Source organism: Frankliniella occidentalis, unplaced genomic scaffold (genome assembly GCF_000697945.3).
Source record: "Frankliniella occidentalis isolate FOCC.00 unplaced genomic scaffold, Focc_3.1 Scaffold2139, whole genome shotgun sequence".
Taxonomy (NCBI): domain Eukaryota; kingdom Metazoa; phylum Arthropoda; class Insecta; order Thysanoptera; family Thripidae; genus Frankliniella; species Frankliniella occidentalis.
Genome location: NW_026269228.1, coordinates 10,453 through 23,970, shown reverse-complemented (window position 1 = coordinate 23,970; position 13,518 = coordinate 10,453). Strand labels below are relative to the sequence as shown.

Below are 13,518 nucleotides of genomic sequence, written 5' to 3'. Positions count from 1 at the left end.
ATTTTATTTTCTGTAGGTATATGAAGCAGAACAAATTGCCCGCCCACAGAGAGCTTTAAGATTAAGCAATGCTTACTGTGCGGACAAGAGTAGTCGTCCTTTGTCAGAGCTAACCGGGTCCCCACAAGTATATGCACAGTGAGTGAATTATATTTCAAGAAGACTTTGTTTATTCTAGTACTATTCAAGCAATGAGCGTTAAAAAATTGTTCTTAACGAAATCCTTTTGGGGATTATGTTAATGGTTCTCAATCTTTTCAGGCTACATTTGTGGTTTGTATGGCTGCTTAGAAATTCTGCAACTCATCTCCGTGAAACCTTTCCACTTTTGAACTGGACATTACCTTTTGGACCATTGGAAGGTACGTTTAAATGTGTTAATTGCTATCTGCATAATGCTGCCTCCAGTTGTGCTGATTCATATAATGCTTCAAGCCGTGGGTACACCAGTGGTGGTATATATAATACTAATCTTTTAATAGTCTGCTAAAAACTTTTGAATTATCAAACAGATTCTGAAGAGGGCTTTACATTTGTTTCTGCTAAGAGAGACCTGCATTGTACTCAAACTTCACCAGATAATTCTAATTTGGTGAAGTATGTTGTTCAAACAACAGGCCCTAGCGTGAACAGCCTAGGAATGTTGCGTTCATTAATAGGTCCAACAAACTTTGCATGTGTTGTTTTTTGCCTTCTTGTGGGCAGACAAGTTGTTGTTCGAGGGCAGCCAGCTGTACTTGTTGCTAGCATTCTTTTAACATTAAAGGTAAAATTTTATCTCCATTTTAAAAATAAAATGATGATTCTTTACAGAATTTAATGCTTTTTAAGTGTTTGTATTCTTTTTCCTCTTAGGTTTTGTTACCCAAAGGATGTGCACGCTTAATTCCATTTAGTTCTCAATATATGTCACCCATCGAATGTAATATGTTGGGTATTGAATCACGTGCTGCAGTTCCTCAGCCTTCACCACAGGTTGCTCGTTTGGAAGTATTACTACCACCTGATTGTGAAACACCTGAATCTTTAGCCCTCCTAAATCAAGCTTCTCAGTTTACCTACCATTTAAAATGGCCTGGTCAGCTCCCAACAAAATGTGAGTATAGATTTCAAACTTGGTTTTGACAGTAGCTCGTAGATTACCAATAATTTATTTATTGTTCTTTCTTTATAGGGCCATCATACTTAGCTAAGCTGGAACGTGCAATGCAGTCAGATCTGCTAAGCGAATCAACATTGTTACTGCAAATTGCTGCCTTGAGAATGGAGACATTGAAGTGAGAAAAGAGCACAATTGAATCTTGAAGTCTGAGACAGTTTGACGTCATGTGTTACCACATTTTTTGCATTAATTACAGTGCTGCCCGAGTCTTACACCAAGTTGACTTTCAAGACAAGAAGGATTCCACCGACCGAAAAGACAAGACTGCACTTTTACAAGCTCTGGGAGTCAATACCTCTGATTCTGAGGTCTTGTCTTTCTGGTCAAAAAGCTGTCTAAGTGTGTGATGTATGTGATTAATTTTTGATGCTGGCAAAGGTTTCATTTCTTTTGTTTGTAGCTGGCATGTTCTAAAATTCTGTGATAGTAGGGTAAGAATGTTCCATCTTATATTTGTACGCAGCATTTTGTAAACAATTAAAGTTTGTCTCAGCTTGGTACTTGAGAAAAATTTTGGTTGTGGCCATGGCTTGGGGCCGGAGCCGGGGGCGTTGACGTGTCACTGAAAGCTCAGGCGCGCCTCTACGCCGAAGTAGTCCAACGTGGCGCGGTTGTCTTTGTCGGACATCCGCCACTGCAGCAGCCGTAACTCGGCGTCGGGCCTCAGGGCCAGCACTCGCAGCAGATGGTTCCTGGTGCGGACGGAGGTCACCCTCCTCCTCAGGTCACCCGTCTCGCGTGGGGGGTGCGCGGCGTGGCAGTTGTCGCTGGCCGTGGTGGCGGGGCACGCCGGCGGCGGCACCGTCCGGGACCAGGAACCCGTCAGCGACCCTAGCAGTGCCTCACTAGCCTCGCTGGACCCCGGCTCGCCGCCGTCCGCGCTCAGCGACTCGCAAAAGACGCGAACATCCCCGTCGTCCGCGCTCACCTAGCATGTAAGTGCCATCCACACACATGAATTGAAGCGTGGTCAGTACTACCCCAGTGCAAAATAAGGTATCAGAACGTCATCGACAATCCAAAACATCGACGTCGCTTCGCTACTTGTTTCGCTGTGGAACTTCCCCGTTCCCTCCCTTCCCCCCTTTGGCAACCCACCAGAAAACACCGCAGACTCCAGCAACGACGCCCGAGTAGCTCGAAGAAGCTGCTAGTGTAGAGGAGTGGCGTGAAGGCCACGATGAGGTACTGCAGGCAGACGCAGTGCTCCAGCACGGCCTCCAGCACGGAAGCCTCCTTGGCCTGCGGAGGCGTCGCGCTCATCACATGACATGCGGCTCTTTTTCCTTGTCGTCCTGTCGCAGCTGGCGCAGGCTGGCTCACCTGGCGCGGCAGCTGCTGCAGTTTCGGCGACACGGTGCACGAGTCCAGCACCAAGGTGCGCAGCTGGCGGCACGTCTGCCACACCTGGCCGAGGACTAGGTCTACGTCGCGACAGGCGATGAGCTCGAGGGTCCAGAGGCCGGGGGTGACCCGCAGCAGCTGGCACACGCTCTGCGCCGAGTACTGGTGGAAGGCGGCTGTGGAGCAGACGAGGCCCGTGACTGTGGGAGAGCCGGCGCAGGCGCAGGCGCACGACAGCCCCACCCTGGCGCAGTCGACGCAGCCTCACCGTCAAAGGTAAGCTCGCGCCAAAAGTGCCTGCTCCTCGCCAGCCGGTGCCAGGCGCGGCACACGGGCGCCGCGTTGAGGCTCAGCTCGCGCTGGTCCAGCAGGGCGAAGACCCTAAGCAGGAGGCGCTGTCGGGGGTGGTCAGACAGACACGGCCAGGCACTGCACGGGCGGCCGCTGCGCAATACAGGTGGACATACCTTCGGCAGGTCGTTGATGTGGACAGCCTCGCCAGTCTGGTCAGCTACAGGCGGCCTGCGGTAGGACGGGGAACGAACTTCACTTCAGTTGTAAACCGGAGGTCTCTAAAGACCTCTGCCTTTGGCGGCGGTCTGCGGGCAACATCGCTACTTGTGTCTCCAGCTCCAGGCCTCAAGACGGAACAGGTCCGCCTGTTCCGACTTGGCCCACTTGGAGCCAGACGGGAGGGGTAGGTGTCCGAGGCGCGCACCTGGGTAAGCTCGGCCGTGAGGGGTGCAACGCGTGCAGCGGCACAGCCGCGAGCGGGAGCGCCAGGGCGCCAGGTCCCGGGAGTGGAGGCCGGGGCGGGCAGTCGATCTTGCAATACCTGCCGTCCAAGGGGTGCTTTTTAACAGCCTTGGCCAAGACATGGGGCGGTCGCGTCAGGCAGGCTGGCCCCGCCGGACCCAACCGCCCAACCGCACTTCGTCCTCATCCTCATATGCAGCGCCCTCGACCGAAACGTGATCGGGTTTTAAGTGCGACTCCAGCAGGGTGATTCCGCACAGCGCCTTCGTACCTCTGTCCTTGTCGCACTCATGGGTGACAAGCCACTGTGCGGAATCACCCTGCAAAGCCTGGTAGTGCGGCGATGACGCTGCGCTGACCTGACGATCCCCCTGCGCGCCTGCCTCGCGGTGATCCCCGCCACGGCGTACAGGTGCGCCGCGTGCCGCAGCTGCCTGCTCGCCGCCGTGTACGCGGCTACGCGCGTTATCTGCGACAAAAGCACGCCGCCATTGGTCCGCGCCCACCTGGCTGTTGAACGCCGCGTGGATACCCTACAAAAGCGAGTGCCAGAATGCGGTGCAGGTGCAGGGGTCGGGACGCCAGTCTACCAGGGGGCGCTAGGCTGGCGCATGCCGCCGCCATTATCACCTGCCGCATCAGGCGCTCCCGGCTGCTCGCCGCCTCCAGGCCGCCGCACCGCCTCTCGAACCGGCTGATGTTTTTTGCCACCTAATCGAACGATTGCACTGTTAGCGGGTCGTCCACGTGTTGCGCCACGTGCGGTGGTTGCGGCCGGGACCTGCTGCACGATGCTGGTCGCCCGCCGGCGCACGTAGGTGTTGAGGGACTCGCTGGAGGCCGCCGGCCTGGTGTCGCCCGCCTCGGGCTTGTGTCGCTCGCCGTCGCTGGCGGCCGCCTGGGTGCTCTGCCGGCTCTGCCCTCCCTCTCGGCTAGCTTCAACATGGACACCGAAGCACGGCCGTCGGCCGTCGTTTTACCGCACGCCACGCACGGGTGCGAGCGGGTTGCCTGCTCGCACGGCGGACATGGTCTGTGGCGAGAGGCAAGCCCGCACCGTATCCCTGAGTGCAGTGGTGCTTTTTACTTTTTACGCGCATTGCCCAATGCAATGCACACATTTTTCGCGCGGTAAATGCGATTATGTTCTTTCAATGCGCCGAAAGTGTGTCACCTTTTCTGCGCTTGTAGGCGCTACTGGGGATAAATACAGTATGTGCACTGTGGTTCAAAGAGGTTATTAGGTAATGTTACTGTTCTTTTACGACACGACCATCGCCAGTAAATGCAGAAATTGTTGTGTTGGACGTAGTCGATTTACAATACGATCCACTACTTACTAGGATTGTTCTCCCCGTCTCCTGGACCTGCCTCCACAGCGTCTTCCCCGCTAGTGCGCTCCGGCCGGGCCGCCGCCGTCCGACTCTCCGCAGGCTGCACCTGCCCGACACGGCCCGGTGTTCGTGCTCAATCACTATCTCGCTCCTCGTGCTGCTAGTGCTCCTCGGGTGTACCTCGCGCGCCTGGCGCCCGGTGGTCTCGGCGGGCGACGCTTGCTGGTCGCCGCCCCGGCCGGCTTGCCTCAGTCGGATCACCATCTTGGAGCAGGGCCCCAAGCGCGTCACCGTGGGCCCCGGCTTCTCGTCGTCCGCCCCGGGTCCCACCCGCTCCACGACGACGCTGACGCTGGGCGAGCGCACGTTGATGCAGCACACCCCCACGCCCCTGGGCACCTGCCTGGCCTTAGACCTGCGGGCCGCCCGGCGCCGCGCGCGCCACCGCCTCCATCTGCTGGACCACAAGAGACCCGCCCTTGAGCAAGCCTCCAGGCACGTCTATCCAGGCACGCCGGACCGTCCTCTGCCGCGGGGTACTCACGCTAGGCTTGTGGTGGACACGCGGGTGTCGAGGTGGCGCTCCCCGCCCTCCCCGGCCGTGGAGGGCCTGGGGCTGGCGCGCGGCGGGGTCGGCCCCCCCTCTGCCGGCGGGGTGGACGTCGCGGAGGTCGCCGTGGCGGGGGGCTGGCGGCCCTTGCTGGCGTGGCCGCTGCCGGCGTGCCCGAGGAAGCGCATGGTCTGCCGGTTCATCTTGAGGCGCACGCTCGCCAGCGCCGCCGTGAGGGGCGTGTCTCTGGCCCGTCCGGGACCTGGTGCGTTCCTTAGAAAGCACGCGAGGGGGCCACCGTGTGGTAAGGTTTTGACAGAATGCGCGAGCGACTAGGAAAGTGTTAGCGATATTCAGATACCCCTCTCTTGCGTGCACGCATCGGAATCCGAGGTCCACGCGTCTGTCCCACTGCTCACTGCCGGCGCGCGGTGCGCTCACCTGTCCGCATGGTCCATGTCGTGGTGGTGGTGGAGACGGGTGGCGGCCCCCTCCCCTCGCTGCCGGTGGTTTAGTCAGTGGTCAGACTGCCCCCGTCCGCGCCGGCCCGGCCTGGCCTGCCCCGCCACGCCGTGCCCCTCCCCTGCCTGGCCCGGCCCTGCACATCGGAGGGCCGGCATCCTGCTGCCACCCCTCTGCAGCGCATCCCGGGTGTGCACAAAACGTGTGGGTCTCAAAGCTACGTGCGTTTAACAAAACACTCGGTAAAGCGGAAATGCAGAATAATGCGGGGAACAAGAAAACGGAAATCACCATGTCCTAGCATAGTGATTTCCGCTTTGTTTTTATCCACATTCTGCTTTTTTTTAGCTTTGCCGGATTACTTTATTGCACCATGTCATATTCACACTTTATTTTTTTGTCTCTGAAAGTGTCGCCAATCTCAACGGATGGCATACCGTACTCACCACGTGTCGAGTTTTTACCATATTACGCACAGAAATTTTGAAAACAGAGGGTGTTCATTGGACCTAAAATTGTAGTCTTTGCCTAAGTGCTAGTGTTGCATGTCGCCAAACCGACCGGCTGGACCATTGTTATTCTCTGCTGGGACCCGTTGTGCGCCGCTCCTTTGGAGCAAAACCCTCGGCGGAGGGTGTGTGACGATGGCCTTGACCTCGTGTCCTTGGTCTCGCCGGTAGAGCCCGTAGTAGGCAGCGACCCCCCCCCCCTTTCCCGCGACGCTCATCTGCCTCGGGCTTTCTTCCCGCTTTCACTCTCGGTTGGGACCCGGCGGACCCAGACCCGGCCCAACCTTGGTGCTGCTCGTGCTGAGCCCGGCGCCGAGGCTCGTCCACGGCCTCGTGACGTAAGGGCCATGTCCTTGCCAGCCACTCCACGGGGCGCGCCTGCCTCCTGGCGGAAGCGGGAGGTCCACTCTAGGAGACGGCGGGTAACACCCCCACTGAATCACTGCGGAACGGTATTCGTCGCCCTCTCGTTTATTTACAGCCCGCACACACACACGCACACACTCACACGCACACACTCCATTGACTAGCGGCCCTTGCGCGGCGCGCCCTCCTCCGGCTCGGGGTTCTTCTCGTTGAACTCGAGGGCCCGCTGGATGGCCTCCGGGATGGGCGGCGGCGTGGGCAGGTGCGCGCCCGCCGGCACGAACCCGTTCTCGTCGGCCGTGTAGGTGACGGAGTAGGTCTGGCCGTCGTCGCCCACGTACGAGAAGGAGCCCTGCACGGACTCGCCCTCCTCCCCGGGCGGGCCCTGGCCGGGCTGACCGCGGGCCTCCGCCTTGATGCCGTTGGCCGACTCGTACCTGCGAGACGAGAGTCAGGATGTCAGTTAGCTGATTCGCAGGAACAGGTGCCTGGTGATTTATGGGATATTCTTATTTCTATTTGGGATATTCTTATTTTTATTTACACTGTGAAAAATATCGTCGTAAATTTATAAAAAAAATTGTAAACCCGAATTATAATTTAAGTTGTAAATTTACGACAGCACATCTCTTACTCGCCAAGGGATTTGAAGTCGATACATACTGCATGTATTTTTACGATTACAAATCGTAATTTTACAACTTGCGTCAAGGAAAATTTTCCTGGTTAACCTACCTACTTTTTTTCTCAGTGTAGTTTTCAGTCATCTGTCGATTGATAAATCGCTTGGACGGAAAGAGGCACCGCTTGCTTAAATGCTATCCCTCTTCTCAATCTTGAGAAGTACGGTACCACATGCACGCGCGTGGATGGTTTGCCCGTGTGATCATAAAAAAAGAACGTCCGCTTTTCTCAGATTCATTCGGCAAATTACGGGAGCACGGAGCACGGCGCCTGCGAGACTCAGGGTAGGCCACCCCGCAGTACACTTGTGCACTGCAGGCGAGATGTTGCCTACCCATCAGGCGCTCTGCCGGATTGCAAAGAGACTGAACTTGGCTTGGCAGATTCGAAACGGCGTATGACGGGGCCTACTTTCTGGATGACCCACGATAGTATTCATCCGCTCTGGGCGGCAGGGCACCACTGTCGGTAACGATAGGCAAAGCCGCCCGCAGTATAAGACCGGCAAGAGGAGCGGGTGGGGCAGAGCCGGGCAGAGCAGTCACCTGGTACGGACACTCGTCACTTACGTGTAGGAGAAGGTGCCGTCCAGGTTGACCTCGCTCTGCAGGTTGACGATGGCGATGGGCTCGGCCGCTGCTGGAGCGCCGCGCTGTGGACGCGCCGAGGCGGCGGCCACGACGCACACCAGGACGAGGAGCTGCAAAAGAGACACAAAGCGCCGTCTTAGAAGGGCGTGGGGAGGGGTAGGGCGCGGCGAGGCGGGGCGAGGCGGGGCGAGCAGCACATGCAGGAGACACCGATTCATTAGCTGACCGTGTCCTGCTTACAATAATTGACACCGGGGACGCACCGGTTGCGCTATGAGAATGTGAGCCGTCCATTGCCACACACACACTCACGCACACAGAGTATGAGAAAGTCAACAGCCGCCCCGTTGCTGCAACCCGCCCGCCCCGTTGCCGCGCGCTTGCTTCGCGTACTCTGAATCAATTGACTCCACTCTTGGGCCGCGGAAATGTCAAGTGCCTTCATGCTGAGAGCATGGCGTGGCCAAGACTAGCGGCGGACGGACGGACGGACAGACAGACTGGCTGCACAGACCTTTGTCCACCTGCGTGGCGGGCTCCTCTGCGCTCCGAGTGCGCCCTAGAGAGACTCAGAGCAGAGGGAGAGTCGCTGGGCGGCTCCGTCGGCCAGCCTAACATCTGGCCTCACAAAGGCAAGTAGTTGCGAACCCTCCGGAGCCCGCCAGGCTCCAGCGGGCTCCTGGGGTCAGGCGACACAGATATGCGGCAGCGCTGCTGAACATGATCCGAGCGACTGTCGGGGTGCATTCGACACGTCCGCCCGGCCAACCAGCGGGTGCAACTCCGACCCAATCACAGCGCAGCGCCCAGGACCTCGAGTTGACGGCGCTCTCCCTCTGTCCATCCCAGTGCGCCCTGGTGCCGTGCCGTGGCCCCCCTCTGGGCCGAGGCCGGCCGTGGCCGCTGGATGGTGGGCGTCAGAGCAGAGGGCCCGCGAGACATGTACCGTACAACCCCAATAGAACACGAGGATCCCCTTACCCGGGTAAACAACTTGCCTGGTGATTATGAACACGCGTCATGTAATGCCAAAAATCCTGTGCCATACAATATGTTCGAATTTTGCGTGCAATGTACCATGCGTTATGGGGAGTGGTGGACACGTAAAATTCGTAGAAATATAAATGTATTCCATAGACTTCTACGCTTGTATGTCTTATTTTCACTTCGCGTTGTGTTAAACAAGTAAACTATAAAGTAGCCGAAAATCTAAACGTGATCATTGATGATTGCTGATGTGTCAGCATGATTGCTGATATATCAGCATACAATGTAGACTATCAGTGTACACTGCTGATTTTTCAGAATGAATCGCGTCAGAGTTTTCTGGGGCACGTGGTTTTCCTCGAAATGAAAATGCCCGAAAGTTACTACGTTTTTTCTATAGGCCGCGCGAATTTCGTTTAGTTTGCCATATAGCTCTGCTGTAGTTTTGTCCACAGCCTCGGCAAGCTGTCTAATTGTCACCGAACAGTGTCGCTGCAGCGTCTTGTCGGTGTCCACGCCCTTCCGCGCCGCCGCCCCCGTGCGCCAACGAGACAACAGTAGGCATCTCCTTTTATGACACCATTGATACGCCTCTGAGGCGTCGCCACGTCTGCCCCTCCCGTACGGCCGCCCACCGCAAGTCGGTGCGTAGCCCATCTCATTGTGATCCCTGTGGCCTTATTGAATTTACGGTCTACATGCCATTGTGGGATCATAGACTCCAATCCATGGCGACGCGCGTATGGAAAGAATGACGCAGGTATTTTAACCTCGACTGATGACTGTCCGGAGGGTCCGCGGCGCGGTGGCGGTGGGCCTCCTAAAGCCTCTCGCGCCGCGCGCCGCTGTGGCCCCAATGTGGCCTATGGCCGGCCTGTGGCCCAACCGTCGTTATCGATGGTCCGCGTATGCAGATATACACACACGCTCATAGAGAAAGGGCAGCGCGGGGGTTCATGTCGCGGGCCGATAACAGGCTCGATAACAAGAGAGTAAGGGGAGATGTCTGGGCGAGCCCTCGGCTCTCGCCCGGGCTCTGCCGGCAGGGGCAGGGCCGCCGCGGAGGACACGATCAGAGCGTCGCGCCGTATCGCCGGTCCCGTTCGCTCACTCCCTCTCGCTCGCACACACGCTCACTCGTCCACTCGGCACACACACACACGTCCGCCGAGTCAAAGCAAGTACGCCCGGTGCTCACACACCCGCAACTGACGCAATGCAATGGCCCCTGCTTCACAGTTTGCTCTTGTCGAGATGGGACTTTTGTGGATGAAGCGCGCTCCGGGAAGAATGCGACGCCACGTACAACGAACGGATTGAAAAAATTGTGCCAACAACTTCTGATTATGGTTGAATGCTGTTTATGGTTAAGAGGAAAGTCGTATTCTTTCCTCGTATCATTTTCCCTAATGCGCTGATTCGCCGATTACAATTATCGTGCTCAACGGTGGAAATATTCTTTATTACACTTTACTGCTAGTAAATCGGCCATTTTCTCTGACCAAAATAACTTTAGCGAGAACAATCAAATTGTAACGATTCCTGATGTAGACTTGTAATTGGGTTTATTTTCGCCTCTTTTCGTTAATTTCAAAATGCTTTGCGATTACTTCCCCTAACACCTCCAGGATCACTCAAGCTTTCTAGCTTTCTAGTTTTCACTCGAGACCATGACAAAAGTGTCCAACATGAGCCCTTACTTGGAATGTCTTGCGCTTCGATATGCTAGATGACCGGCTTATGAGATCAATTACTCAAGCAATGAGCTATGGGTCCTAATCTGCTCGCACAAATTACTTCGCCTCTCACTCACTGGCCAGCTCACCGTTCTGATCGCGCGGGTGCTGTACTTACTCACCGCGGTCGGTCCTTCATGCACACACACACACACACTCACTGTTGCACTCGTTGCACGTTGCACTGTATTGTATCCGGGAGGGTTAGACACTCCATCGAGACAGACTCACCGTGGGCCTCATCTTGCGGACAGCGCAGGGGCCTGTGGCTCCTTTATTTGCACGACAGCGCCGAGCCGCGACTGGATGGCGATGCGCGCGTGTGCTTATATACAGGGCTCGCCCCGGGGGGGCTGAGCAGCGCTGAGGGGGCGCGAGCGCGCGCCTGCCCGGGGGCTCGAAGGCCCCCTCCGGCCCCTCGGGCCCCTCGGGCCCCTGGAGCTCCTCCCCTTCCTCCCCCCTCCCGAAGGGGTGGGGGTCCGAGGCGAGCCGGGCTGGGGCTGGGGCTGCACACGACAAGACAGGCAAAGGCCAGGAGGTAAAGGCGTTCTCGTATGCCGTGCCGTGGCGCCGGAGAGGCTATAGCAACACACTGCGCACACTTGTGGTGGTGCGGCAGTTAAAGGAAGAATTCGTGTGGGCGGCGAAGACCTTGTCGAGTCGGAACCGCCGGGGGCCCCGGGTACCACCATGTCAGCGAGGGCGCAGAGATAGAGATTGCACGTGTTCCATTTGGCACCGCAGGAAGGGTGTGGGAAATGGGTGGGGAAGGAGCACCTACTTTGCCTTCTCGTGAAGGGGAATTCTAGAGTAGTGGGTTCAAAATAAGAGAGTTTCCTTGATTACTTCTTCAAAACGATAGCTCCGGGTGAGAAACAAACTTGATAATGCGATAGCACCTTCTTAAGGTTGAAAGTGTGCTTTTACCATCATGACGAGAGAGACATTAGATATGTAATATTTTCACGTTGTGTACAAATGGGTTAGATCATCTCCAGTTCGAAGACTCAGAAGAAACTCGGTTATCGTGTGAACCACGGTAAACGCCCTTACTATTTTTTAGCATTTTGCTGCTTTAATCATAAGCATTTTTTTACTATTTATCTTTGGTCATTAATTGATAGTTTTTCACGGAAATATTTCTGTGTTTGGTTTAACTACTCTAGTTTGCTACACTAGGATGACCCCTTAATGAGTGCTCTACCAGGGGATCGGTATAGGAGGTAAATCAATCTGAATGGGCATAAATTGGTCGTACCAGGCCTTTCCAGCTGCTTGCGCTGACAGTGTCATAGCGTCAGCGATGTGCTTTACACTGGACCGAGTGGGTGGGGCAGGGGCAGGATGCTGCAACACACCATGCGGCCATAGAGCAGCGTGCACGTGCACGGGTACACACGAGATGAGACGTGCACGCGGCTCGTGCACAGTGCACAGGCACAGCCAGTCCCTCCCTCTACCTCCATTAATTGATTACTATTTCGTTTTCAAAGCAGTTGCCGAAGAGGTACTCTGCGGAGGCAAGCTGGTAAAGTAAGCAAGCGAAGGGGTTGTCTCCAAGTACATAGGGTCGGATCGGAGAAATCTTTAAAGTGAAACGCGGATAAAAATGATACAGTGCATATTAAGTAGAATTGAATCAATCCGAAAATGTTACGTCAACACCAAAAGATTTTCATTTTGTTTGCCAAATATGAGATGTCTCATTTTCCCGCATTTTCCCCCACGTTTCACTTTCCCTTGGATTGGTCCTAATTGTTTTAGTTTAATGATGCCTCAAAATCGGCCTGACGAAAAAATATGTTGTGCTAATTTTAGGCCATCTACTGTAATCGCTAAATTCTCAAAAAGGCACGTGACTGACCGCACCCAACCGTTGGTAGACTCCATAGAGCGCTCTTATTTGCCGCCGGCACCCGCGGCATAGCAGTAGTAAAAGTGGATCGGTGATCGGTGCCCCGCGCTTCTGCGGTGGACACAGAGTCATGAACAATGGGCGGTGGTAAAGGTACCCGGTGGAGGTACCTGGTATGGGTACTCGCTAGCGATCTATCAGTTGGCGTGCATCGCGCGCAGCCGCGGGCCGAGCCGTGTAGGAGGAGAAGGAGAAGGAGGGGGTACTCGGGGATCCCTGGCCGGGGGTAGGGGTATAGGGAGGCCCGGCGGGGCGTGCAGGGTAGGGCAGAGCAGGACGGACAGACGCGCACGCGTCCCCCGTCCCATCCCTGCTCACGCTCTTGCTTACTTTCGGAAACGAAATCTTACTAATTGATAGGAAGGAAACCAGAATCCATAATGAATGGGAGAAATAGATGTTGGGGTACATCGGAACACATCCGTTAGACATGTAGCCCCCTGCTACATTGCCACATGGAAAAAACCAATGTCTGATCCTTTGAGTGAAAAGGGAAAACTTTGAAGAAGGTTTACGGGACGTTCCCGACGTGTGTCGTAAATTTACAATTTGAAATTGTACATTTACAAGAACTTTGTATCGACTTGGAATTGATCGACAAGCAAGAATAGGCTGTCGCAAATTTACGACATGTTTTGTAAAAAAATTACTACAACTGTTTTAATTTTACGACTTACTTTTTGCTGAGACTCCTCAAACTATGGGAGTTCATCATGTTTTAACCTTTCCCTCTAAAAATCAGGCATTGTTTTCGCCGTACATACCAATTGTCTAAAGTCAATTGGCACAAAACCTCTTCACTCTTACTCTTGAATCTGCTGGAATCTATAACTCACTTATTTCCGCGGCGGTCATTTTTGTCTTCCCTTTGCGGTGCAGCAGCTGCTTGTGCGTCACCTGCTCGGCTGCTCGGCCGGGGTCGCGGGTGAGCTGCTCGGCAAGCTGTTGCTCCTGCTCCTGCTGAGCCTGGCACGGCACACCGGGGTCACGAGCCTCGTTTGGTGTCAGGGCGAGCTCTGCCAGGTCGGGCCAGGGGGTAGGCAAGACGACGCCTCTCTCTCTGTCTCTCTCGCTGTCTCTCTTTCTCTCTCCCTCTCTCTCTCTCTTTCTCCCTCCCTCCCTC

At 55.5% G+C, this 13,518-nt stretch overlaps 3 protein-coding genes across 5 annotated transcripts; 1 reads left to right on the top strand and 2 right to left on the bottom strand.

Moving 5' to 3' along the window:
* Positions 1-16: 16 nt before the first annotated feature.
* LOC113204914 (folliculin) lies at positions 17-1,662 on the top strand (the record flags this gene model as incomplete). The annotated part of the gene is given in 6 exon segments (XM_052276219.1): positions 17-138; positions 262-362; positions 513-766; positions 856-1,096; positions 1,175-1,277; positions 1,359-1,662. Coding segments are annotated over 6 exon segments (972 nt in total), but the record flags the coding sequence as incomplete, so codon positions are not given.
* On the bottom strand, positions 1,587-6,508 carry LOC113204904 (uncharacterized). 2 transcript variants are annotated; one of them, XM_052276218.1, is made up of 14 exons: positions 6,055-6,508; positions 5,588-5,781; positions 5,141-5,419; positions 4,777-5,053; positions 4,603-4,702; positions 4,044-4,198; positions 3,893-3,973; positions 3,622-3,731; positions 3,225-3,341; positions 2,974-3,028; positions 2,775-2,901; positions 2,486-2,682; positions 2,261-2,404; positions 1,587-2,090 (listed from the first exon to the last, which is right to left on the bottom strand). In XM_052276218.1, exons 2-14 carry the CDS (start codon positions 5,602-5,604, stop codon positions 1,722-1,724), a joined length of 2,028 nt encoding a protein of 675 aa, XP_052132178.1. In that variant the 5' UTR covers positions 5,605-5,781; positions 6,055-6,508; the 3' UTR covers positions 1,587-1,721. The 2 variants fall into 2 exon arrangements, with proteins under 2 accessions (XP_052132178.1, XP_026276069.2); XM_026420284.2 differs by having other exon boundaries at positions 4,777-5,050.
* Positions 6,509-6,570: 62 nt separating this feature from the next.
* Positions 6,571-10,817, bottom strand: LOC113216588 (endocuticle structural glycoprotein SgAbd-3-like). Of its 2 annotated transcripts, none has more exons than XM_052276221.1 (3): positions 10,712-10,817; positions 7,737-7,867; positions 6,571-6,920 (listed from the first exon to the last, which is right to left on the bottom strand). In XM_052276221.1, exons 1-3 carry the CDS (start codon positions 10,721-10,723, stop codon positions 6,644-6,646), a joined length of 420 nt encoding a protein of 139 aa, XP_052132181.1. In that variant the 5' UTR covers positions 10,724-10,817; the 3' UTR covers positions 6,571-6,643. The 2 variants fall into 2 exon arrangements, with proteins under 2 accessions (XP_052132181.1, XP_052132180.1); XM_052276220.1 differs by lacking the exon at positions 10,712-10,817 and adding an exon at positions 7,998-8,159.
* Between the last annotated feature and the right edge of the window lie 2,701 nt (positions 10,818-13,518).

Bases quoted from the DNA above. Each gene is read 5' to 3' on its own strand.
- LOC113216588 (XM_052276220.1), bottom strand. From the start codon at position 8,051: ATGGACGGCTCACATTCTCATAGCGCAACCGGTGCGTCCCCGGTGTCA. The intron at 7,868-7,997 runs GTAAGCAGGACA...TCTCTTTTGCAG, and splicing joins CGTCCCCGGTGTCAATTATT to CTCCTCGTCCTGGTGTGCGT. The intron at 6,921-7,736 runs GTAAGTGACGAG...CTCGTCTCGCAG, and splicing joins GACGGCACCTTCTCCTACAC to GTACGAGTCGGCCAACGGCA.
- LOC113204904 (XM_052276218.1), bottom strand. The intron at 5,054-5,140 runs GTGAGTACCCCG...CTTGTGGTCCAG, and splicing joins GTGTCCACCACAAGCCTAGC to CAGATGGAGGCGGTGGCGCG. The intron at 4,703-4,776 runs GTACACCCGAGG...CGTGTCGGGCAG, and splicing joins CCGGGCGCCAGGCGCGCGAG to GTGCAGCCTGCGGAGAGTCG.